At 40.8% G+C, this 23,797-nt stretch overlaps 1 protein-coding gene across 6 annotated transcripts in view; it reads left to right on the top strand.

Moving 5' to 3' along the window:
• Positions 1–7,968, top strand: part of adgrb1a (adhesion G protein-coupled receptor B1a) — a 138,256-nt gene extending 130,288 nt beyond the window's left edge. For 2 of the 6 annotated variants that reach the window (XM_046399502.1, XM_046399500.1), the window contains 4 exons: positions 324–973; positions 3,122–3,157; positions 3,398–3,556; positions 5,948–7,842. In XM_046399502.1, the coding sequence (XP_046255458.1) occupies positions 324–973; positions 3,122–3,157; positions 3,398–3,556; positions 5,948–6,142 (1,040 nt within the window). In that variant the 3' untranslated portion in view covers positions 6,143–7,842. Of the gene's footprint in view, positions 1–323; positions 974–3,121; positions 3,158–3,397; positions 3,557–5,947 lie in introns of all 6 variants that reach the window. The other 4 variants (XM_046399504.1, XM_046399503.1, XM_046399501.1 and 1 more) reach the window with 4 other exon arrangements.
• The last annotated feature ends 15,829 nt before the right edge of the window (positions 7,969–23,797 follow it).

The following is a 23,797-nucleotide window of genomic DNA, read 5'->3' as shown; positions in this document are numbered from 1 at the left end:
GTTTAGTGATAAAGTGCTGGACATGGAATGTGCATGCTTTCTTTTTTTTCATTTAATATTATACAAGGATTCAGTGATTCAGTTTCATGGATAAGAGTTTGCACCACAAAATGACACTTTCAACTAAGATAATCCTTTGTTATCTTGAGACCATGTCTTGTTAAGAGGCCTTGTGTCAGAACCCTTTTGTACACAGTGTGGGTTAATAAATACCTTTGTGTTTAATTGCTTACTTTACAACAGCAACTAAATCAAGCAGGTAAATCTGAAGATGGTCCAACTCTTAATCTCAGACTGGTTCTCTGTCTTTCTGCTACTTTCAGGCACAATGAAGCGCTCATCTCTCCAAGGGGAAGAGAAGGCCTCCTCTGGCACCCTCACCATTCAGAAAGGTTCTAACTTTAACACCATGCCAGCCAGCATGGCCAAGGTACACCTGCAGAACGTGGCCGACTACACCAGCCACACTCTGACGCTGCGCAGGGAGAAGGGCGCCACCAAGGGAATCAGTACGGAGCTCCCGGGCGCCAAATCCATCTACATCTGCGACGGTGAGCTCTTCAAGCAGCTGGATGGAGACCTGCCTCGGGGGAATGGTGAGGGCAGCAGCTCCGAGGGTCCTGGCAAAGGCCAAGGGTACGTCATCAACACAGCCACGCTGAAGCCGGCCAAGGGGAAAGAGGAGCAGACAGCCAAGTATAACATCAGCATTGAGCAGCTGCCTCAGACCAGGCTCATCCACCTGGCTAACCCTGTGAGCGGAGAGCCCGTGCCTGGCTTTGGGCTGAAGGGCTTGCCTGCTGACCAGATCAGTGTGTCATGCTCTGACAGAGACTCACCTGCACACAACCTGCAGAATGTTCCCAGAGACTCCCAGGTGGCCAACAGCATGTGTGAAGGGGGAGATTCCGGAAACTCTGGTGTGATGTCCAAGAGTGAGACTGTCTCCACGCTTTCCATGAGCTCACTGGAGGTAAAATCACTAATATGATCAGCATATTCTTCTCATAATAGTGCATTATCAGCCTCATACTTCATACTTAATATTAGCATATGCATGTAAAATTGTATTTTGTACCACTATGACTTATCATAAATTCTCAAGAATCAAGCCTTTGTTTCAACCTGTCTGAAACAGTGTTATATATCATATACAGTATTAAAAACATTTTCCCATTTTATTTTATTGATGTTGATATTTTTATCTTCCATTGCAAGTTCAGCATGTCAACCTTGTTTACCCATTTTCTTGAAAAATTCAGCATTATTTACATGTTCACAGCACTGTTCCAGTCAAGTGACCATTCTGCTGATCTCAGTTTCTCTTTTCAACAGAAATACATTCTCAGTTAGTAATTAATTTAAATCACCTCTAATTTAGATTTTTTTTCTTTGTTTCTTTTTGTTTTAGTTTTCTAGCCCTACTAAGCTCATACCAATTAGGCTCAACACTGCACAGACATGCAGTTTGTAAGATACGACCAGAATTTTAGTTTAAAACATTCAAAATATGACTAAAACTATAGACATAATGTGAAGAAACAACAGTGTTGACGTTACGTCAAAGTGTTGCAGAGATATCTATTGAAGGTAGCATGTTAACCAGCTAGCTCTGGCTCATCCGGTTTTGTTATACCACTTTGTACCTCTAGAGGCAGTAGTCTGATAGCCCCTCGTACCCAGCTCCAGTTCTAACTGAGCTAACAGCAAAGCTACACCCAAAGACAATTACAGCAAACAATACAGTGAGCAGCAGTTCCTAGTTACTCTGGCGATATGTTGCACCCTGTATTTTTGGAGCTACCTTTGAAATTTGCTCCTTAACAGGCCATCAATCACCTTATAAGGCAAAATTGCTTTGTTTTCTCGAAAAAACTTTAAAAGTGATGGGAATAAATTGGTTCCTAAAAACCAGTATTTCTATGAAAAAGAAACTCAGCAGAGTGGTGTTTACGACGTGACTGTAGCTGTAGTGTTTGAATTAGTGATGTGGAAATGGCATGTTAGTGAATTTACCATGAGAGCTATTCTTGTAATTTCACCCCCCTCAGTGGTGTGTATTATCCTATTAGGTATTACTAGTGTCCCACCGTCACTTGTCCATGTCATGGCTGTTATTTGAATATCGTGTGAGATAGTATCATTGTGGTGCTTCTAATCATATCTCCACCTTACAATCACTTTCTCAATACGGGGACGTCAGAGTTTAACTCTAAATTAACTTTAGCCTCTGTGTTTCTTTTTTCATTTGTATGTCAGAGTAAGTGGTTCCATGTAGCATGACAGTTAATTGTTTTCTTGATCACACATTATTTCGCATGAACTACAAGTCATTCATGTAGATAACTGAAGTTACTTTTTTTTTTTTTCCAGAATCACCTGTTTGGCATGTGTTGTGCAGCAGGCTATGTTTTACCAACACGGCATTAGCACACTCTCCATAGATAAGAAATGATTAACAGATATAATCAACTAGGGAGCCACTTCTTAATAAAATGAATATTAATTCATAAAAGGAATTAAAGGATCATTAATTTGGTCTCTCCAGGGCTGCACTGCGCTACATTTCGTGCATGCTTGGGTCATCCCCACTATAACTAAATTCAGGCAACAAGCCCCCTTATTTCATTCATAACAAACCCTTCATCACAAAAAGTATCCCAACATTCACTGGCTCCATGTAAGGACTTTAAAAAGGTTAGTTTTCACTCGACTACTAGTGCTGTCAGCAGTGACAGAATGAGAAGACACAGTGATCAGTGCACAGCAGCTTGGACATCTGCCTGCTGGTGTCTTTTCACTTCGGGGCAAAACACAGTTCCATAATGCCGTGTGAGGCGGCAGCTGCCACGGAAAACAAGCAGCCTGAAGGTCAGGTTTTCCTTCACGGTCCTCCGTGATGGAAGACTCAAAGGTCATTCAGTCGCAATCTGTTAACTGCAAACTTGTGCCAACAGGGTCAGAATGACCAGCAGCAAATCTTGTGGCCTCCCCCATGACTCACAAAAAACCCCTTTCCTGTCATAATGAAACAGTTAACAAACACTTGAGAGTCTGTCTGCTCAGAAGGCACACAATATCAAGATATATCTTTAATCTCCCTGTCTCATCTCCCCCCCAGAGACGAAAATCACGCTATGCAGAGCTTGACTTTGAGGTAATTTTAGTCTCTTTGATTCCTACAGAGCTTTTTAGACTTAGACCAAAAAGCTGATATGTTTCTTAGTTAGCTTTTCAGACCTCTAATTGTTGAATACATTTATCAGATTTTTTCAAAGTTTGGGTGTAGTAGTGTAGTTTTGAGGTTGGGGACATTAAATGTGAAGGAGGTAAAGTAGGATTCATGGTAGCCTGTGCTGTTTGTAACTTATACGTAACGTGCAATGTTCCTGTGTAGAAGATTATGCACACCCGGAAACGCCACCAGGACATGTTTCAGGACCTGAACAGGAAGATTCACAGTGCAGACAAGGATAGAGAATCTCCACCTGTTGACGCCAAAGCTGCCAAAAGATGGAGTGTGTCCTCTGCCAGCAGCGACAAGACCAACATGAGTGTAAAGAGTTCAACTTTATTCTGTTCTGCCCCCTTCCCCTATATCTAATGTTGTTCTCCTTTTCTCTTACCATTATTACAAAGCACCACCCTTGAGTGGAGTTGCCTGTTTAATTAATTAATTTAATTTAATTAATTTTTTGGAAAAAAAAAATGCATTTTTTTGTCTGCTTACATGTCAGTGCCAGAGAAAATTAGATGTGGGGGCATCGGGGAATTATTGTGGGTGGGCATACTAATGGCAGACCTGGTCATGTACACGTTAGTCCAAATGTAGCAAATATTTGAAGGTTCTCTCTGTGGAAAGAGACTGAGAGTCAGTGACTTGCAGTAGTTCAATAATGGATGAAATAAACTTAACATATAGCTGTGCCAAACATCACCTTTCTCATATCGTCACGTTGGTGTTGCTGGTGATGGTCCAGGACCATCACTGCAACTTGACTAATCCTGTTTTTCTATAATGTCATAGCACTGTGACTCAGGAAAAAGGCTGGCTATAGGTAGGATAGGATAAGAAGCTTTTATAACACGTGGTTAACCCAAATCATGATCCCTCAACCTAACCAAATTGCAACAGAGAACTGAAAATAAGAGGTCAACTAAATCATGTGGGGGACTAACATGTCCTGAATGCAGTTCTGTGTTTAACCCATTCAACCATTGTAATAGAGTTTGTCACCTGTTGGTCAGTTGCAGTGCTAGTCCTCAAGCGACAGAAATGATCAAGTTCAATTTCAGTTTCAATTTATTTTATTTATATAGCACCTTATACAATCAAAATTGTGTCTAGGTGCTTTACAGAGACCCAGAGCCTGAACCCCCGAGCAAGCAGACAGTGGCAAGGAAAAACTCCCTTTTAACAGGAAGAAACCTTGAGCAGGACCCGGCTTGCGAGGGAGAACTATCATAGAAGTTGTATTATGAACCTCCATATGGCAATATCAGATAAACCCTGGTGCCACGCAGTAGTACAGCATCAAGCTAAAGTGTTACTTAGTTTATGGCAGTAAAATTGCGGGATCCGAGAGCTGCTTTCTTTAAATGGCATCCTTGGAGCCCCTCGACACAGAAATACAATTCTTAGGATAATTAAAGTATACAGGATCATTATATGTTCATTAGTTTTAAATATTTCAACCTACCATTTGGTACAGTGAATAGCTGTTAATATCACAATACTCAATAACCTCAGTGATCACCTTCATAGAGCTGAAGCCAGCTAAGTGAATAAGAGAACTAAAGAATCAATATTTTTAAAGACAGGTGCTCATCTTGCTGATAATTATGCCAATCTAAGCCTCAAAAAGCCAAAGCTGTCAGTCAGTGAATACTGTCTTTGCAGGGGCAATGCCCTCCGACTTCTGACTTTGCTAATAATGGTAATAAAGGTAAGGCTATTAGTTAGCTAAATAATGACTCATATAGTTTCTTATTCCCCACTAAACAAACTGGTTTGACTGGGAAGTCTCTAAACAAAGTCACCCACAGTAGGTACAAAAGGGAATCCATGTTGGCTTTGTAGCTGCAGTCATTCCATGGCAGCTGATGATTTCCATCTCCTTCTGCTGCAAAGGCCCTTGATCTCCATTTGTTTCACAGCTTTGGAGTCAGGTCCTCTCTAACCTCAAACATCAAGGATGCAGCCTTTTGACACTGATTTCAAAACTCTGCCCTGCAAAATCACACTGCATTAGCTTCACCTTTTGAAGAAATGATCATGCAAGTGGAAGAAGCAGAGATCAACTATGGGTAGAAGCTGTGTTTTGAAGATGTGCATCAGCCACAATCACATCTGCATACCAATCATTATTATTATTTTTAGCTTACTGTGCATATATGCATTTTGGATTAAACCAGCAAGTTTGCATGCCTTTTACCGAGCTTGTCAGAAGAAGTTTGAAAGGAATAGCTTGACGTTTTAGAACATCTGTGTTTTGGATTTCTCGATGACAGATCTCTCTCGTCTGTGTAAAGTTTGGAACTGGAGCCAGGAGGTGGCTTTGGTCTTCTGGGAAGACCTTTGGTTACGGCTCATGATTTCCTCAAAGACCAAAGTTTGTCATTTTTACTTGTATGTTTGTGTACAGATTAAATAAAGTAACATATTAATTAGTGAGGTTTAGAGGACAGGTTAGCTGTGTCCACCTGTTTCAAGTTTGTATGTTAATCTAAGCTAATTACCATTGCTCCAGTTCCACTCTTACCACACAGACATGAGAGTGACAGTGATCTTCTCATTGCTAAATAGCCTTATTTCCGAGATGTCACAGAAATTTAAGGTAAAGTAGGTTCACCAAAAGAACTCACAGTTTAACTTATGAAACTCATCAAAGATTTTATGAATACCTCAGAATCAACAAGCGTTTTCCCTCTGTCCTCTTCTCATCAGGACAAGCAGCAGACCCCAAGTAAGAGGGCATGGGAGGGAATAAGAAAAACCCACTCCCCCCCATCCTGGGTGAGGAAGGACCTGGAGACGGTGGCGGCTTCCCCTTTGGAGCTGCAAACGGTGGAGTGGGAGAAAACCAGTGCCACCATTCCTCTGGTGGGCCAGGAGATCATGGACCTGCAGACGGAGGTGTGACCCAGATTCCAGCCTCATGTCTGCAACTTCCTTTTTTTTCCAGTGCTCTCAGACAAACAAGCAGACAAACCACACACACTGCCCTGTACTTCTGCACACAGGCTGGATGAAGCCCACTCCGAGAACGTGAGGGGAAAGGAGGAGAAAGAAGCTTCAAAATATCAGAAAATCAATTAAACCAATTAAAGAGAGAACAGGAACATGATATTTTTCTCTATGTTGTTTCATTTGATGTTTGGATGGCGTTTTTGTCTGCAAAATACTGGTCATCTTCGTGTATATGGTCTTGGATATCATGCCGGCTCACATGGAAGACAGGTTGCCAAAATAGCAGATTCAGCTACTATATGTGCATCATATAGTCATGTAATAAACCGCATAGCAAAGGTAATCATGCAGTGTTAACGAATTAAATGAATACAATGTAATAATCATGATTATGTCTCTTTCTTTTTCACTGTATTGTTGCATCTCTGTTCTGCTCTCTCTTTCTCCTGATGAACGCTTGGCTCGAGATGGCCCTGGACTTTTCTTTAACATCAGTCTCAAAATGGAAAATGAACAGGGGTTTGAGGAGGCAGACTGCCAACCAAACACCCCTGTAACCCCCACAGCCCCCGACCCCCCCAAATGCCATTCCCTGCCCCCTCCAGAGTTCACCCAAATCCTGTAGGCTCCAGTGATTTATCCCTCGTGATCCTGATGGGGCAAGGTCAGCCCCTTAGTGACAAGCAAAGGGAGGAGGGGTATTTAAAAAAAACAAACAAACAAACAAAAAATCCAAGAGCCAAAGTGGCATGTTGCCTTCTCATTGACGGACACCTCAGAGACGCCAGAGATCGAGCTTTGCGCTCTGATCGGCCCTCAACCTCAATGCCGCCCACAGAGGGACAACGTGGACGTCTCTGCGTCCAGAAGGAGCCACGTTCCACAAACAATGCTGTTTCGGTCAGTTTCAATGTACAAGCAGGCTTGATACAGTAAATGCAAAATGTGAAGGTGTTTCAATGCTAAGAAAAAGGGTACTTATGTGTGTATTTATGTGTGTATTGAGTAATGGAAGATAAGTAAATAACCAGATCTATAAATATATATGGTATGATGATATATACCAGGCAGAGTTCAGAGGGATGGTGGTTGCACACAGAGAAAGCACAAGGCTCATTTGGAGTCCTGATGTACAGCATTGTAATTATTTCAACAGAGTTCTACAGAATGGATTTTAGCCTATAAATATCTTTCTTACTGTGCTTGGGGATAGTTGTTATCATTATTATTAATATGAATATGATTATTCTGATACTGACCCCACCCCTTCCTGTCCTTTCAAGGTACTGGACTATACGAGTGTTCTGTATCGCAATGTAACAGTGTGTGTTTTGATATCACCACCAGTCACTCCTTCAGATCTGTATTTGTCGAAACCCTGACCTCGGACGTCTGACCCCCCCCCCCAATTTGCACCCCAACCTACCACACAAGCCTCTCCCACCTCCCCTCACTCCCATTTTTAAGTTACTGGGGTCAACTCTTTGTTAATGTACAGTTTTCAGAGCACAAAATGAATGTGTCTTATTTCTAATAAAAGCATATAAGCATATAATAAAAATAACAGTCCTCTTATTTTCTCACATTTAATTACATATAACATGATTCATCATGATGCATGTGGCCTGATGTTAGAGAGGTGCGTTTTTTTGTTTTTGTTTTCAGGGCCAAGTTGCAATAACCGGATAAGGATGCTGATTTTTGCTTCAGCATTCTCGAGTCACAGAGTTTGTGTTTGAAATAAAACTATTGACATGTGTTTTTGTGATGCTACCACTCATGGTGTCAAATAGTTAAACAGAAAGAGGTCTGATTGTTTGTAAGCTTATTAGTTTAGTTAGTTTTAATTGCTATTTTCACGTCTTCTGCAATACAGCATGAAGTTTATTTTGTAAACTATGCTTTAGGGCGGGACTATCTAGTGACTGATAAGGTAACCACTTGAATTAACACCTTGTATTTTTTTTAATTATTATTATTACTGCATAAACAATAATATAGTATCAATGTTTGGGTTTAGTGGGTTACAACAGTATGTAAGATCTGTTAGTATGTCAGCAACCTATGCAGCTCTGGTGTAACATCTGCAGCTGGCAAGGAGGTGCTTGGGAAGTGATCTGATACATGCTGAGCAGTACAGTCAAAAAAGATATATATTACTGTTTAGTCACACAAAACTATGTTGAACAATAGACCACATAATGTGCATGTAGAGCATAGTAGGTGGTTTTGGATGCCAATTATTTGTTTCCTGAGACAGTGACTTCCTGGACTTTGTTGTCAAGGTGAAGTTTCTGCCCCTTACTAGACCTTATGCCAAGCTAAGTTTATATCCTCCTAGCTCCAGCTCCAGATTCAATGCAGAGACATAACACTCATACCATTCTTTTCATCTCACTAATATAAAAGCAAGCTGGACAGAATGCTGAACCCCAGTGTGTAAGTGTATGTGTGAATGGGTATTGCTGTACCGCTTGTATTGCTTCTAATAGGCAGACCGACACCTTGCATGGCAACCTCTGCATCAGTGTGTGAATGTGGCAAGTGCTGAAAAGTAGTAGGAGGTTGTCTAAAAAAAAGTAGAAACAAGGAAAAGAGCTAAATAAAAGCAGTCCAAACTGGTGAGCTGAAGTACATATCACCTGCCACCACACTTACACACTGACTTCAAAAGAGAGAGAAAGCATTATTAGCCAAGTGTAGAATACATTTGACTCGTAATATAAAATGATCTTAACTGCATATAGTAATTTCATCGTAATTAAAAAAAAAAAAAAATCAAAATAGCAAGTGATAGGGTACATACTCCACAGCTAGAACCGGCCTCTTGTCCATGAGTAAACACTTGCTTCCTCCTGCATGTTGATACGGTGTAGCAAGTAGCTTTAATTTTGGGGTGAAACATCCCTTTAGCTGGTGAAATTAAATTCCATATATGTAGACCCACTACATGGGTATGCAAGTTAATGTCTGAGGGTAAGGTTGAAGATGACCAAAAGTGTGGAAGATGAAAACATGCAACATCTTATCGAACATGGTGTTAATAAACAGTCACCAGTTTCTTGCATCTAAAATCTTTCCAGTCATTCATCAATAGAAAACTTGTGTTTTCATTGCATTAACAGTATATTAACACAGGAACAAACTTTCTTAGCTATATTGAAGACATAATGCATTAATTTAATCAAACTCCAAATCATAGAGTCCTATGTAACACTGTGGAACATAGGAATCTTGCAAAAGATGAACATAATCTCTCTGTGTGTGTGTCTCGCTCTCAGGACAATTCATATTAAGCCAGTTGTCATTTGTTAGTTTCTATGACAATGACACAGCTCTGTGGAGGGCAGAGGCTGGAGAGAGGGGCTTTAATGTCACAGGTCAGAGCAGTTCTCTCCCTGTGCGACTGCAGCTGACATGCTAATGAGCTGGTCAAGCTCTGACGTCAGTACATTGGCACAGTGGTAACTGTGTGGCCATGTGTATGATTAGAAATGGATGGTGTCTATAATGGCCTGAAAATTGCTTCACATCCCTCAACTGAAAACCAATCCAGACAACAAGATGGTAGGAGACTGCTAATAAAGATTTAAGCAGCCATAATATGTGAGGCAAATAAATGCCAAATTTCTACAATATATCACTGGCGCAGAGCTGTAGTTTGCATAAGCTACACTGACCAATGAGTATTGCCTCAAGTAAGTAAACATTATCTACATGCAATCTGCAGATGCAGTCTGATAATTAAGGTGATAAATCACTGAGATGTAGTGACATTTATTCTCTTTAACTGAACCAAAATATTAAATACTAAATCATGTCACAGCTTCATTATTGGTACAGGTGTTACAACCCTCAATACATTGATTATTCAGCCAGCTGAAATGATCTCAGTCTGCTTTCGTCACTCTGGGACTGGATAATAAGTAGCTGTCGACTGTATATACTATACTTATTACTTACTATACTAATTTAAAGTTAGCTCGGTGTGTTTAAGATTCATACTTACCAAAAGTTTTGGAACTGGTCTAGTAGATCACTTCAGCTGGCAGCTGTGACACAACTGCAGTGACTCCAAAGTAACCCTTTGGGGCAGGCATGTCAAACTGGTCCACAGGAGGGCCGGTGTGGCTGCAGGTTTTCTTTCCAACCGAGTAGCAGCACACCAGACTTGACTCATTTAATCAACTGATCTCCGTCTTCAGACAGCTGATTGGTCAAACGATGTGCTCTTGGTTGGTTGGCACAAAAACCTGCAGCCACACCGGCCCTCCTGTGGACCAGTTTGATGTGCTTTGGGGCAACTCTGACAGTCGAAATGACGTTCACTGAAAGTGTCTTTATTGCCACTCACAGGCTGAAATTGTTACTCTAAATGTCAGACAAGATTACAGAGGGGATCCTTACAGTTAGAGTAAGAGTAAAAGTGGACTGTCGGACTCCGTATTTTTCTCTGGACCCCTAGCCAATCTGACCAGTGATGACATGTATAGCTGCATGTCATCATTCAATCGCTGGCTGTTGAGGTGGTGTCCAGCAAGTAATGTGAGCTTTGCAGATAATTGGCAGACCTTTTGAGGAAGACCTGGTCTCATTAGGAGAGATGGCATTCATCCCACTTTGGATGGAGCAGCTCTCATATCTAGAAATATGACTCAGTTTCTTATTAAACCAAAACCCTGACAACCCAGAGTTGAGACCAGGAGGCAGAATTGCAGTCCTACATGCCTCTCTGCGCTTCCATTAGGACCGCTACCCACCCAATATTCCATAGAGACTGTGTCTGTCCCCCGATCACTTAAATTAAATAAATCAAATACAAAAAGAGGAGTTATACATAAAAATCGAATAAAGATCACATCAACACCTCCATAGCTACAACAAATAGGAGAATTAAATGTGGACTGTTAAATATTCAATCCACTCCCGACAGTCATATTAACACCTACATTCCTCGGGACACCAGCCGAGGAGGTGGAGTTGCAGCCACTTTTGACCCAAACCTATCATTCAATCCAAAGCCCAAAGTCTACCATTAATTCGAAAGCCTTATTCTTAGTCTCTCACACCCTACCTGGAAAACAGTACAACCAATTTTTATTGTTGTAGTGTACCGCGCTCCTGGCCCATACTCTGAATTTCTACTAGAATTTTCAGAGTTCCTATCGAGTCTCGTCCTTAAAACTAATAAAGTAATTATTATGGGCGATTTCAACATCCACGTGGACGATGGTAATAATAGCCTTTGCGCAGCATTTATCTCTCTCTTAGATTCAATCAGCTTCTGTCAGTGTGTACATAAACCCACTCACTGCTTCAATCACACTCTTGACCTTGTCCTGACATATGGCACTGAAGTAGAACATTTAATAGTCTTTGAACAAAATCCTCTTCAATCTGACCGTTTTTTAATAACTTTTGAGTTTGCACTTTTTGACTTCATTCCACCAAGAAAAAAACTCCTACACTAGGTACCTGTCTGATAGTGCTGTGGCTAAATTTAAAGAAACAGTTCTATTGTCATTTACCTCAGTATCATGTCCCGATACCAGTGAACATTACAACAGTCCCTCTCAAATTGACCATTTTGTGGACAGTGCTGCAAGCTCATTAAGGACAACGATAGACTCTATTGCCCCGCTAAAACAGAAACTCATAAAGCAAAAGAGGCTTGCACCCTGGTAAAGTACAGAGGTTCGCCAATTAAAGCAAAACATGCAAAAACTTGAGAGGAAATGGCGTTCCTCCAAACTTATTGAATCTCGCTCAATCTGGCAAGACAGTCTTAGATTATATAGGAAGGCCCTACGGACTGCCAGAGCAGCCTATTACTCGAAATTATTTGAGAATAACAAGCATAATGCCAGGTTTCTCTTAAGCACTGTAGCCAGGCTGACAGAGAGCCATAGTGCTATCGAGCCTTGTATCCATGTGACCCTTAGCAGCAATGACTTTATAACCTTTTTTAATGACAAGATTTTAAACAAAAGTCCTACTGACCTCAGCTGGTACCAATTGACATCCAAACACTGGAACCTTAGAAACAACAGTAGAAACAGATAATCATCTTGACTGCTTTTCTCTTATTGACCCTCATCAGCTATATTCACTTACATATTCATCCAAGCCAACAACATGCCTCTTAGACCCCATCCCTACTAAGCTACTCAAACAAGTTTTACCCTTACTTAGCACCTGTCTATTAGACATGATGAATCTGTCCCTGATAACAGGCTATGTACCCCAGTCCTTTAAAGTAGCTGTAGTCAAACCTATCCTTAAAAAACACACACTTGACCCAGAGGTTTTAAGCAACTTTAGACCAATATCTAACCTTCCATTTCTTTCCAAGATCCTTGAAAGAACAGTCGCCAATCAGCTATGTGACTTTCTTCAAAATAATAACTTATTTGAGAAATTTCAATCTGGCTTTAGAACTCATCAGGGCACAGAAACGGCATTGTTCAAAGTCACAAATGACCTACTGGCATCAGACAAGGGCCTTATCTCTGTCCTTGCACTGTTAGACCTTAGTGCTGCATTTGTCACCACTGACCATTCCATCTTGCACAGATTGGAACACCTAATTGGCATTAAAGGAACTGCATTAAGCTGGTTTCAGTCTTATTTATCAGATCGATTTCAATTTGTTCATGTTAATGATACATCGTCCACACTCTCAAAAGTTAGTCACGGAGTTCCCCAAGGTTCTGTCCCCGGGCCAATATTATTTACCCTTTATATGCTAGCCATCGGTGATATTATTAGGAAACACCCCATACATTTTCATTCTTATGCAGATGACACAAAATTGTACTTGCCAATGAAACCAGAAGAAACAAATCAGCTAGTCAAACTTCAGGCATGTCTTGGATGACTTGCAATTTCCTACTTCTAAATTTAGACAAAAACTGAAGTTATTGTTCTGGGCCCTGAACACCTTAGAAACAAATTATCCAGTGATATAGCAATGCTAGATGGCTTAGCCGTGGCCTCAAGCTCCACTGTAAGGAATTTGGGAGTTATGTTTGACCAGCACATGTCCTTTAATCCACACATATCGAATATTTCAAAGACAGCATTCTTTCACCTCCACAATATTGCAAAAATTAAGCACATTCTGAGTCAGAAAGATGCAGAAAAAATAGTCCATGCATTCATTACCTCCAGGCTGGATTATTGTAACTCCCTTCTATCAGGCTGCCCCAATAAATCTATAAAGACTCTCCAGCTAATCCAGAACACTGCAGCAAGATTACTCACAAGAACCAGCATGAGAGACCATATTTCTCCTGTACTGGCTTCTCTACATTGGCTACCTGTAAAATTCAGGATAGATTTTAAAATTCTCCTCCTCACTCATAAAGCCCTGAACGGCCAGGCACCATCCTATCTTAAAGAGTTAATAGTACTCTATTATCCCACCAGAGCTTTGCGTTCCCAAAATGCAGGGCTACTTGTGGTTCCTAGAGTCCTCAAAAGTAGATTGGGAACCAGAGCCTTTAGTTATTAGGCTCCTCTACTATGGAACCATCTTCCAGTTTCGGTCTGGAAGACGGACACCCTCTCAACATTTAAGAGTAGACTAAAAACTTTCCTGTTTGATAAAGCTTATAGTTAGGGCTGGCCTAAGCCGGCCTCTAGTTATGCTGCTATAGGTTTAGACTGCCGGGGGTCCTCCCATGACACACTGAGCTTCTCTCTCCCTCTCCTTCTGCACACATCTATGTCCCATTAATGCATATCACTAACTCAACTTCTTCCCTGGTGTCCTTGTGCTTTCTCATCTCGCAGGTTCCCATGGATCGCGGTTGGACGTCCTGCTGCGATCACTAGTGTTTAGTCATAATCTATTTTAATTCTATTACTACACTGCTGCAGCTGCTACCATTATTATTGTTACCAATATTGCTATCATAGTCACCATAGTACCTTCTGTGTACTTCATTTTCATTATTATCTACAGTTCCAATACTTCTGGTATTATTACTGCTGCTATGCATCTCTGCTTGTGTGCTCCTTCTCTCACGCCCCACCCCTCTCCCCCTCTCTCTCTTTGTCTGTCTATCTCTCTCTCTCAACCCAACCAGTCAAGGCAGATGGCCGCCCATCTTGTCTGCTCCGAGGTGTCTGCCTGTTAAAAGGAAGTCTTTCCTCACCAGCGTCGTCAAATGCTTACTCATTGTGGGGCTTTGCACTGGGACCTGTTTCTCTCTGATTCTCTTTTTTTTTTGAATGTGTTGTTTATACACCTGTAAAGTGTCTTGAGATAACTCTGTTATGAACTGGCACTTATATGGCACAAATAAAATTGAATTGAATTGAATTATGTTGAAAAATGGCATTAGAAACTGTTCAAGTGCATACCATTGAAACACAATAATGCATTACACTAAAGGCATTAATCTCAGACATTAATTAATTATACTATGAAGCCATAAAATTAAACAACAAAAGAACAAAAAAAGTGAAACAAAAGTAGCTGTGGATGACTAAAGACTGTCATCTGATCAATTCATGACTGCTGGGAAATGAAGGTGGTTTGACCTTTGGAGAATTCACAGCACTTTGTTTGGAGCAGCAACGCCTGTCATGACGGTTGTGTCAAAACACACCCACATATTCTCTTACCACTCATGAACTCTTGACTCACTTTGTAATAACTGTTTGAACTGCAATGACTTCACTCGATTTCCCTCACTTCAGCGGCTCATTTTTGTGAGCCGTGGTGATGTAGCGTGAGGAAAAAGTGGCCTGTAACATCATTAGTATCAATCTAGACACATTAACCTCACGTCATTAATTAGACCATCAACAGGCATTAGCCTCTGCTCGTGCCTCATCCTACAAAGGCCTGACGATGGACTGGACTGGCACTCTGATGACATTTCCTGACACTTGTCACTGATCTCTGCAGGCAGTGGAGGAGAAAACGTAGGATGCTGATGAACAGTCGCAGCTGCACAGTCCACCAACACTCCTACTATCTAAATACTAAATGGGGATCTTTAAGGGGCTGAAGTGTTCTGCGACTTTATTTCTCTGTAACACTGTACCTCCTGGTCCTTAAAAACTGTGGCATCTTTGTTTATTATTATTTATTTATCAAACATTTTAGGAAGGCAGACTTTCCTGATAGTTATTATTGGGTCTTTGTATGTCAGTCATAACACACTCCATTATCTTATCTTATCTTATTTTATTTTGTTTTACCTTATTCTATTTTATTTTATTTTATTCTACTATTATATGTTTCTCGTTCTTTCATTCTATGTATGCACCAATCACCAAGACAAATTCCTTGTAATGTGAAACCTCTTCACTTACATGGCAACAAAGACGATTCTGATTCTGATTACCAAGAGAGTATTTGTTATGTGCTTCCACTGTGGTTTGAATTTAATGCATGAAAGTGAAACTATCAAACTTTATATCAAACAATTCCCTATTGCTACTGTATTATCGTCCACATCTACTAGTGGGCCTTACAGTTTTAATGTTCTGTTTTATGCTGATACAAATGTATACCACATTTCACTCTACATTTCACAACTGTATTTGTTTGACAGTCATTGCTAACATACTGTAGCTGCTCATAAATCTTTTACTGCTCCTATAATTAAATTACAACACACAGAACCTGTTTAAGATAGTGGTGGGTGATTTGACAAAACAATAACATCACAAACTATTCAATCACCATCACAACCCACAATCTAAAAGTGCAATCTTTGTCTCAGTTTTGAAATGTCCTGTAGCCTACTGCCCAGCTTGAAACAGCCAATGAATTTCTCTGAAGATTTAAAACTGTCAAATCACTCACCACTCCACTTCAATATGCATGTATGGGAGTTTTATATAAAGATGAACCTGAAAAAAATGTGATTGTATCCTTTAAACTGAATTTCTGTCACATTATTTTAGGTCTTGTTTTCTGGCTCTGGTTTTCAACCTCACAAAGAGCCAAAGCAACATTCCTGCTGTTTGCGGACAAGGAAAACACATTTTGGCTATGTACTAAGGAAACACATGAAAGTAGACAGCTGCAGTGATACCGGCTACATTTAATTCATAAGTAACTTAAGTAACTGTGTAAACCAAACCACTGTGTACAGCATTTAATAAGTAAAATTATTTGTTAGCCAAAGGGGAAATGCAAAAGAGATTCAACAGCATGCACAGCAATGAGTCCCTTGCTAACATCTGTTCCTGTTCATTTGATGAAAATCTGAACAGAATGTTTTTTTTTTTTCTTCCAATGTTACACATTGTGTCCACCACACACTGCAACTGAACCATCACGCAGTTGTCATAATGAAACTCTACACAGCATACAGTTCAGAAAATCCAGGCCAACTGTTGTTAGTGTGCATCGATATACAAGACCCAAACATATGGTTACAGACTAAGTGGGCTAGTTTAAAGATTAGTTATTAAAATTCAGGGCTTTGACCCTCTGATTTAAGAGGGAAAGACTCAGTCTGCTTTTTCTCATTGGTCAGAACCGCTTAGTTACAGTAAAAGCAAATATGATTGTTATAGTCTGAATGGATATTTTAGTACTTCTCTGACTTGTGTCAGTAGTTTGTTTATCCCTTTTCTGTTTCAGCATGATAACACCCCCCAAGTACAAAAACTGCTCCGTGAAGAAATTGTTTTCTGTACTTGATTGGCCTGAACAGAGCCTTAACCTCAACCCCATCTAACACCTGTGAGATGAACTGGAATGCTGATTGCAGGCCTTATCACCCAGCTAATGCTCTTGTGGCTCAGTGGGAGCAAATCCCTGCAGGTTCCAAAACACTAAATGATAAATGGACTGCATTTATACAGTGCTCGATTCCAACATTCCACATTCAGACACACATTCTTACATGGAAAACGGAGGCTGGCGAACAACATAGTGACCTGCTCATGTGGAGAATGTTATGGCATTGTAATGCCTGTTAATGCCCATACATGTTGGTGGAATGTACCCACATATGTAGGCCTATGTCTCCACATACTTGAGATTATTTAGTCCGAGTGGTCAAATGTTATCTTAACTGCTAAACCTGCATGTCAGTCTAACAGAATAAGCCCTTGTGTAAAAGAAAAAGAGTTTATGTTCTATGCTCTGTTGATGCATACTTGTTTAGTTTTTATTTTGGCAAGTCTCTGAACTGAACTGTGTGCAGATGCATCAATATAAAATCTCTGACCATCCCCATTTACCACACATAGTCATGAATGTGGCTTTACAAGATTTACATAAAGAGCTGTGAGAGAGCTAATTGGAGCAGACACCCACAGAAACACCAACTGCAGAAACATGTCACCAAATGTATTAAAGCTGCTCTGTTATTTGGGCTTGAGAACAAGGCACTTAGATTTCGCAGCTAAAATGTGTTGTGACACCGCTTGCTTACTCATTCACTCGCAGCACTGTCCTCCACTGGACAGTTCAAAATGGAGATTTAATATTTTTAAAAATCTTTTCTAGCTCTTCTTTGAGCCCTTGGTATTTTTAAAGCTTCTTATGTTCCTTCTTCTTGATGTTGCTGTCGCTTGGGATTGCTACCTCTATCACCACCATGTAATCCAGGTCACAAAGGTTAATAATGTAAACCAGGCTTGAAAGAGTTAAATATGTAGCAAGCCTATCAGAACTCATGTTCGCAGCAGGCAGGTTAGAATGTGCGCGTCAGGCAAACGCGAGATCCTGACTCTCAGAAATCTGCCGAGTGATACAGACGACCTGCTTAATTGGTGAGTTACAGAGAAAGCCAATTGTGACATGAGGCGCTAATTAATTCAGTTTATTTCAATTCAGTTTATTTATATAGCGCCAATTCACAACAAAAGTTATCTTATGACACTTTCCAATTAGAGAAGGTCTAGACCAAACTCTTTAATTAAATTGTGAAATAGAGAGAGCCCAACATTCCCCCTTGAGCAAGCACTTGGCGACAGTGGCGAGGAAAAACTGCCTTTTAGAAGGCAGAAACCTCGGAGCAGACCCCGGCTCAAGATGGGCGGCCATCTGCCTTGACCGGCTAATTAAGCTAATGGCATTCAACTTAAAAGACTGAGTGCTAATATCATTAGCAGTGAGTGATGCATTTAGCCAAATGCTACAGAAATAAGTTAAGAGAAGTTGTTACTCTTGGGCCATGAGTGTCTAACCGCTCAGTGTTTTCTGTGGCAATTGAAGCTAGCTGAACTGTTGCTATCAAAGCAACATGAGTTATGTTTTGCAAATTATTTTATTTCATTGTTAAAGTCTGAAAAAGAATATGACAGGCAATAGTATTGTAAAATGTATTTATCGTTTGTTTTTTAGAATGTTTGCATACATTGTTCTGTAAAGCTGAAGGAATTAACAAAAAACAACCCCAAACAGGGCAAAAGAAAATAATATACTACAATAAAACAAAGTGCAATTAAAATAAGCTGAACTCTATCCCAGGATAAAAAGGTTTACCTGTAGAGGTGGGTTTTTAAAAGCTACTGAAATAGTCTGCATAATAATAGATCTAATGGTTTGGGGAAGCTAGCTGTCATGTCCAGGAAACCTTGTTCAGTTAATTTATCAGTTGTGTCTTGTGTCTATGTTGTTTTCTGATTTCCTGTTTTATTTTGTCACTACTTCCTCTCTGTGTCTATTGTCGTCAGCTTTGCTTTTTCCCTTTGTCTGTTTTCCCTCCTTTGGGATTACCTGTCTCCGCCCTGATTGTTTCCACCTGTGGCCTTACCTCATGTGTGTATATATAGTCCTCATCTCCCTTTGTGCTCTGCCAGTTCTTCTTCTCCCTTGTGTCAGACAACCAGTGTCAGTTCCATGCCATTGTCACTGCAATTGCCAGATTTTGTTACTTTGTTCAAGTGATTTTGTGGTTTTTTTGTTTTTTTTTTAGCCTAGCTTCAGTTTAGTGAGTTTTTGTTTCTTAGTTTAGTGTATGTGTTTTCCTCTGTGAAGAGTGATTTTCAGTTGGTACTTTTGTGAATAAAAACTTTATTTTGAAACTTTGAGAGCCGAGGTTTGACGAACAAAGTGGTCAAGAAGTAGACTACAGTAATAAGAGATGAGAAATATAACTGGGGGCCAGGTCATGTAAAGCCCTCAACGTGATCAGCAGGATTTTGTAGTATATTAAGTTACATCAGAAGCCACTGGAGAAATGCAAGAACAGGGGTGGTGTGGGACTGACTAGTACTGATTAACAGTCTGGCAGCAGCATTATGAACTGTAAATGACTTACAACAGTTTGACTGAGCCATGTGTAAAGGAGTTACAATGATCTATACAAAGAAATAAAATGAAGGTGTGATCTAAAAGGTTGAGATCTGCTGATGACATGATGATTTTAACAATATTTCAGTAGGAGCGAAACCTGCTGAACAACTGACCCAGAGGAAGAATATATAAAGAGAAAAATATTGGTCCCAGGACTGATCCCTGAGGGACACCACACAATCAGAATCAGAATCTCATTCTGACCCAGAGGGAGCATATATAAAGAGAAAAATATTGGTCCCAGGACTGACCCCTGAGGGACACCACACAGCAGTTCTGCACCCATTATGCAGCCTGTCTAATAAAATGGCATGCAAAAAAGGCAGCTGTTAAGTCAAGGAGGATGTTGATGATATGGTTGCTTTTGTCAGTGCACATAAATATGTCATTTGCTACCCTTAGTAAAGCAGTCTTGGTACTGTGCAAATGACAGAAACCAGACTACAAAGTTTGAAATATGTTACGAACCCCTATAGACTGCAGGATTTCATCTGTAACTATTTTCCAGGATTTCGAATATGAATGACAATTTAGGGATTGGTCTGTAATTCTGTAAATAGGGTGGGTCAAGAGAGTATTTTAAGAAAAGGCTGGTTATTTTAAGGAAGTGAGGTACAGACTGAGATGTGAAGGAACAGTTGACAATAGAGAGAAAGCTAGGACATATGCCAGGGAGAATGGATTAGGCAGGTGGAGGGAGATTTACAAGCAGGTTAATCGTAGTAAACAAAAACCTTGGGTCACATTAGAAAAATAGGCAGTTTGTGCCTTAGTTTTAATTTTTTTTCTATCTGCATTCCTACATTCCCTTTTAAGACGTTTAATGTTGTTATTTATCCAGAGAGTTGTGATAGTGGTTGGAACATTTCTGAAAGTATAAGGAGCAGAAATGTTAAGCTGATATGTATAGCTCATTAAACCAGTCTACATGGTCATTGATTTTACTAAAGCATGGGGGGGTAATTCGCTAGGGTTAGGGTTAGGGTTAGGTAGGTAAGTGAAGAAGCTGGTAAAGGAGACTGCAGATAGATCACTAAAGAGGCGAGAGCAGATTTTACCCTTTTGTATTTTGTAATAGGTGATCAAAGATAATAAGTGTATGGGTGAGGCAAAGTTAAAAATATTTAGGTGATACATTCAGTAGTAAAAAGGAAAAAAATTACATCAAGCGTGTGGCCACAGTTATGTATGGGATGCATGCTGCACAATATTAGAAAATCTGGACAGGTTTAAAAATTAAAGGGCAAATGAATTTGAGGGATTGTCTATGTGAATGTTAAAGTCTCCAGCTATAATGATCCCATCAAATTTAAGCACAGCAGAAGACAGTGACTTAGTAAATTTATTAAGCCCATGTTAGGTATATTAACTCTAATAATAATACAATAAATCAGGTCATCACACACTAGTTTAAAAGCTAGGATTTTAAAATTCACAAAAGAACCTGTTGTAAGAGCAGAGGTGAGACCACCTGCTGGGCATTTCTGCCGGTCGCATTTCCGATGCTGCTACTGGGCTGACTAAAGTGTCCTCAACTGGGAGCGATCTTTTACTGATGCTTCGCTCCTTTGACCCCAGAACATCTCAGAGTGGTGGAGCAGCCTCATGCAGTTGACCCTAGGGTTCCTGGTTTCCCCAAGCCTTGTCCTTTCTTCTGAGTCAGAGCCGCCAGATGCCTCCTTATTCTGTCTCCTCTGCTAGGTCTTTGAGGGCCTTCCTTAGTTTGGTACCAGTGATCCTGACAGTCCTTAGAAATGGCTGAGTGGAAGTCCTGTTGTAGCCTCTACAGCCAACTTCCACTGGAAAGGTGAGGGCCTTTCTCTCTGACTTCTCTCCAAGGCAGCCATGAAACCAATAGGTGGGAGTTTAGTGTGGGTAGTGGCACACAGAGACACCATAGACAAATGTGAGAGATCTGAGGAGTGAGTGTGAGACATAAACATTCAACCAAGTGGAGAGGACTGTATAGCATGGTGCTAGTTAGCTGTTTGCATCCTGTTGCCCAGCCTGCTTGGGTGGACTCGATCAGTTCTAAAGAAGGAGGAACAATTCCAAAGTCTACCTGGGCACTGCAGGTAGACTGGAGCCAGGTGTGGAGCCTTAGTATCCTTTTTAAAAGCTCCACTCCATGGGCTAGTGTGGAGATAGGACCAGACAGATGAGCAGACATTCCACAACTCTTTATTCAAATCCCCTTTTTTTTCTTTATCCAAGAAGGTTGGGACCGTTGCTCCAGGGAAGTATTGTGTGACTGCATTAAAGAAGCTGATATTTGGAAATCCCAGTGATCAGCATGGCAGGGGGAATAATGGACAAGAAGATTGCTGCTGTGAGTCCTTAATGCTGGAGGGTATAGGTTTTGCTTCCACCTGTTGTGATAAGGTTAGAGACTCAAGTCCCAACAAGCGAGTGTTGTGAAGAAGCAGTGACATCCCACCTGCAAGGTGGCCTCTTTGTTGGTATGGGGCAGGGAAGACCTCTGGACTCTTTGGTTACAGCCTCTTTCAGCATCTTTATTTTGTAGTGGGCAGAGGAGGAGGCTGTTCCTCGTGATGTTGGTCAGGCTTCAAGGTGGACCGTTTATCAGCTGGTGCATTACTGATCCTCGAGCCTCATGACACCATGACCCCTTCTAGCCATGGATGGAGGAGAAGAAGCAGAGTGAGCCAGAATGTCATTCGACAGAACAATGTCATGTTTGGGAAGCCTTAGGCTAGTGAGGAAGCCTTATTCAAAATGCTTCTTGCAGCTGCTGCTGGCATTTTGGTGTAGAGCAGGAGGAAATCAGTGGACAGGTAGAGGGCTGCCACTGAACATTGTCCTGGAGGGCTGTACTGAGATCAACTATTCACTTGTCAGTCAAGAGCAGGTCGTTCCGCTACAGTTCATTGGAAAGTCATCAGAGGTCCTCCCTCAGGTCAGGAATTGTTATATTTGCTCTTTTAAGTAGCAAACAATCTTCCCAAGGCGTGGTTGGCATGGTTGTTTGGTCTATATATTTGGCATATGTTTGACACAGATGCCAGAGACACCACGTCACCATACACCGGTGACGCCCTGTTGTCCGCCAGGTTTATGCTGTTGCTGTCCATCCTCCCCAGCTTGCTACTCCTCTTATGATCACTTCTTTGCTCCTGAAGCTTCTCTGGGCAAGGCAGAGGGACAGGCCACATTGTCAAAAGCAATGTATGTTAGAGGGGGCAGCCCAGCCAAAGAGCTTGCAACCCAGTGTATCAACTCTGCGGCTGTGTGTTTTATAAAACAACCACAAGAAAAGCACAGACACGGTATTAGAATGCAGCCTGTATTCTTGACTCAAACTGTTAACTCAAGAATATCAGGGTAAGCCAATCAGAGGTAGAATAGGGCAAATGAGATGGCCTAGAGTAGGGCAGGTCTTTTCAAGGATAGCAGTGGGATAATGCTGGAAATAGACCCACTTCAGTTATCTTACATTGACAACTACAACTATATGGTTGTAAGTCTTTATTCTAACTCTGTTCTTCAGGCTAAGCAAAGAATGAATATGCTGTTTGGAGGTGAACTTTTCATGTATGTGCCATTTGTTTCTCTCAGAGAAGGTCTTCTTGTGGCATGTCATCTCATCACAAGGAATCAAGCACTCAAAAATAGTTGTTCCTGCTCTGGAGCTTGCAGTGGCCAGGAATTTTACACAGATAATATACATTATATAATATACAAAACCACTTTTCAGCCATTCAGCAGCGACTGAGATGGAGCCAACTATCTTAGATCCTGTGTTGTTATTTATTTGACAGACACATTTCTGTCACTAATAATTTGCCACATCTAAAAACAGGCCTGCTACAGCTGGATGGGGACAGACAGTGAAAACAATGACTGGAGGCAGCATACTGCATGTTGAAGGAAGAATTAAATGAGCATAAGCCCCCTGGCTTTATGTCCTGGGTCATCTGTTAATTTTTCATGGGTGCCTCACTAATTCATGAGGACATCTGTTTTTGCAGCTTCCATCTTATGAGTCCCATGTTCGTCAGTTATGAGCGACTCCAGCTGCAAAGTGATTAGACGGGACTTATGACGGAAACTCGAGCAGAGGGAAACTTTGCACAAACACAACATAAACACACAGACAGATGCTGGCATATGTTGGCCTGTTACTATAAATTGCAAAACTGAAAGTTTAAGCCTAACTAATGCTCCCTAGAGGCTGTGGCATTTAACAGCCTACTAAAATGTAAAAAATGTGCTATACTGAAGGTTTCATTACCAGAGTCTTACCAGTATTGGGGCTATACGAGTAGAATTTGTCCTACAGATAAGGTCATGGGGTCATAAAAAGCTAAGAG

The sequence above is a fragment of the Scatophagus argus genome, chromosome 9, assembly GCF_020382885.2.
Source record: "Scatophagus argus isolate fScaArg1 chromosome 9, fScaArg1.pri, whole genome shotgun sequence".
NCBI classification, from domain to species: Eukaryota; Metazoa; Chordata; class Actinopteri; family Scatophagidae; genus Scatophagus; species Scatophagus argus.
Note: the sequence above shows the minus strand (reverse complement) of the source record. Positions and strands in the feature narration are given on the sequence as shown.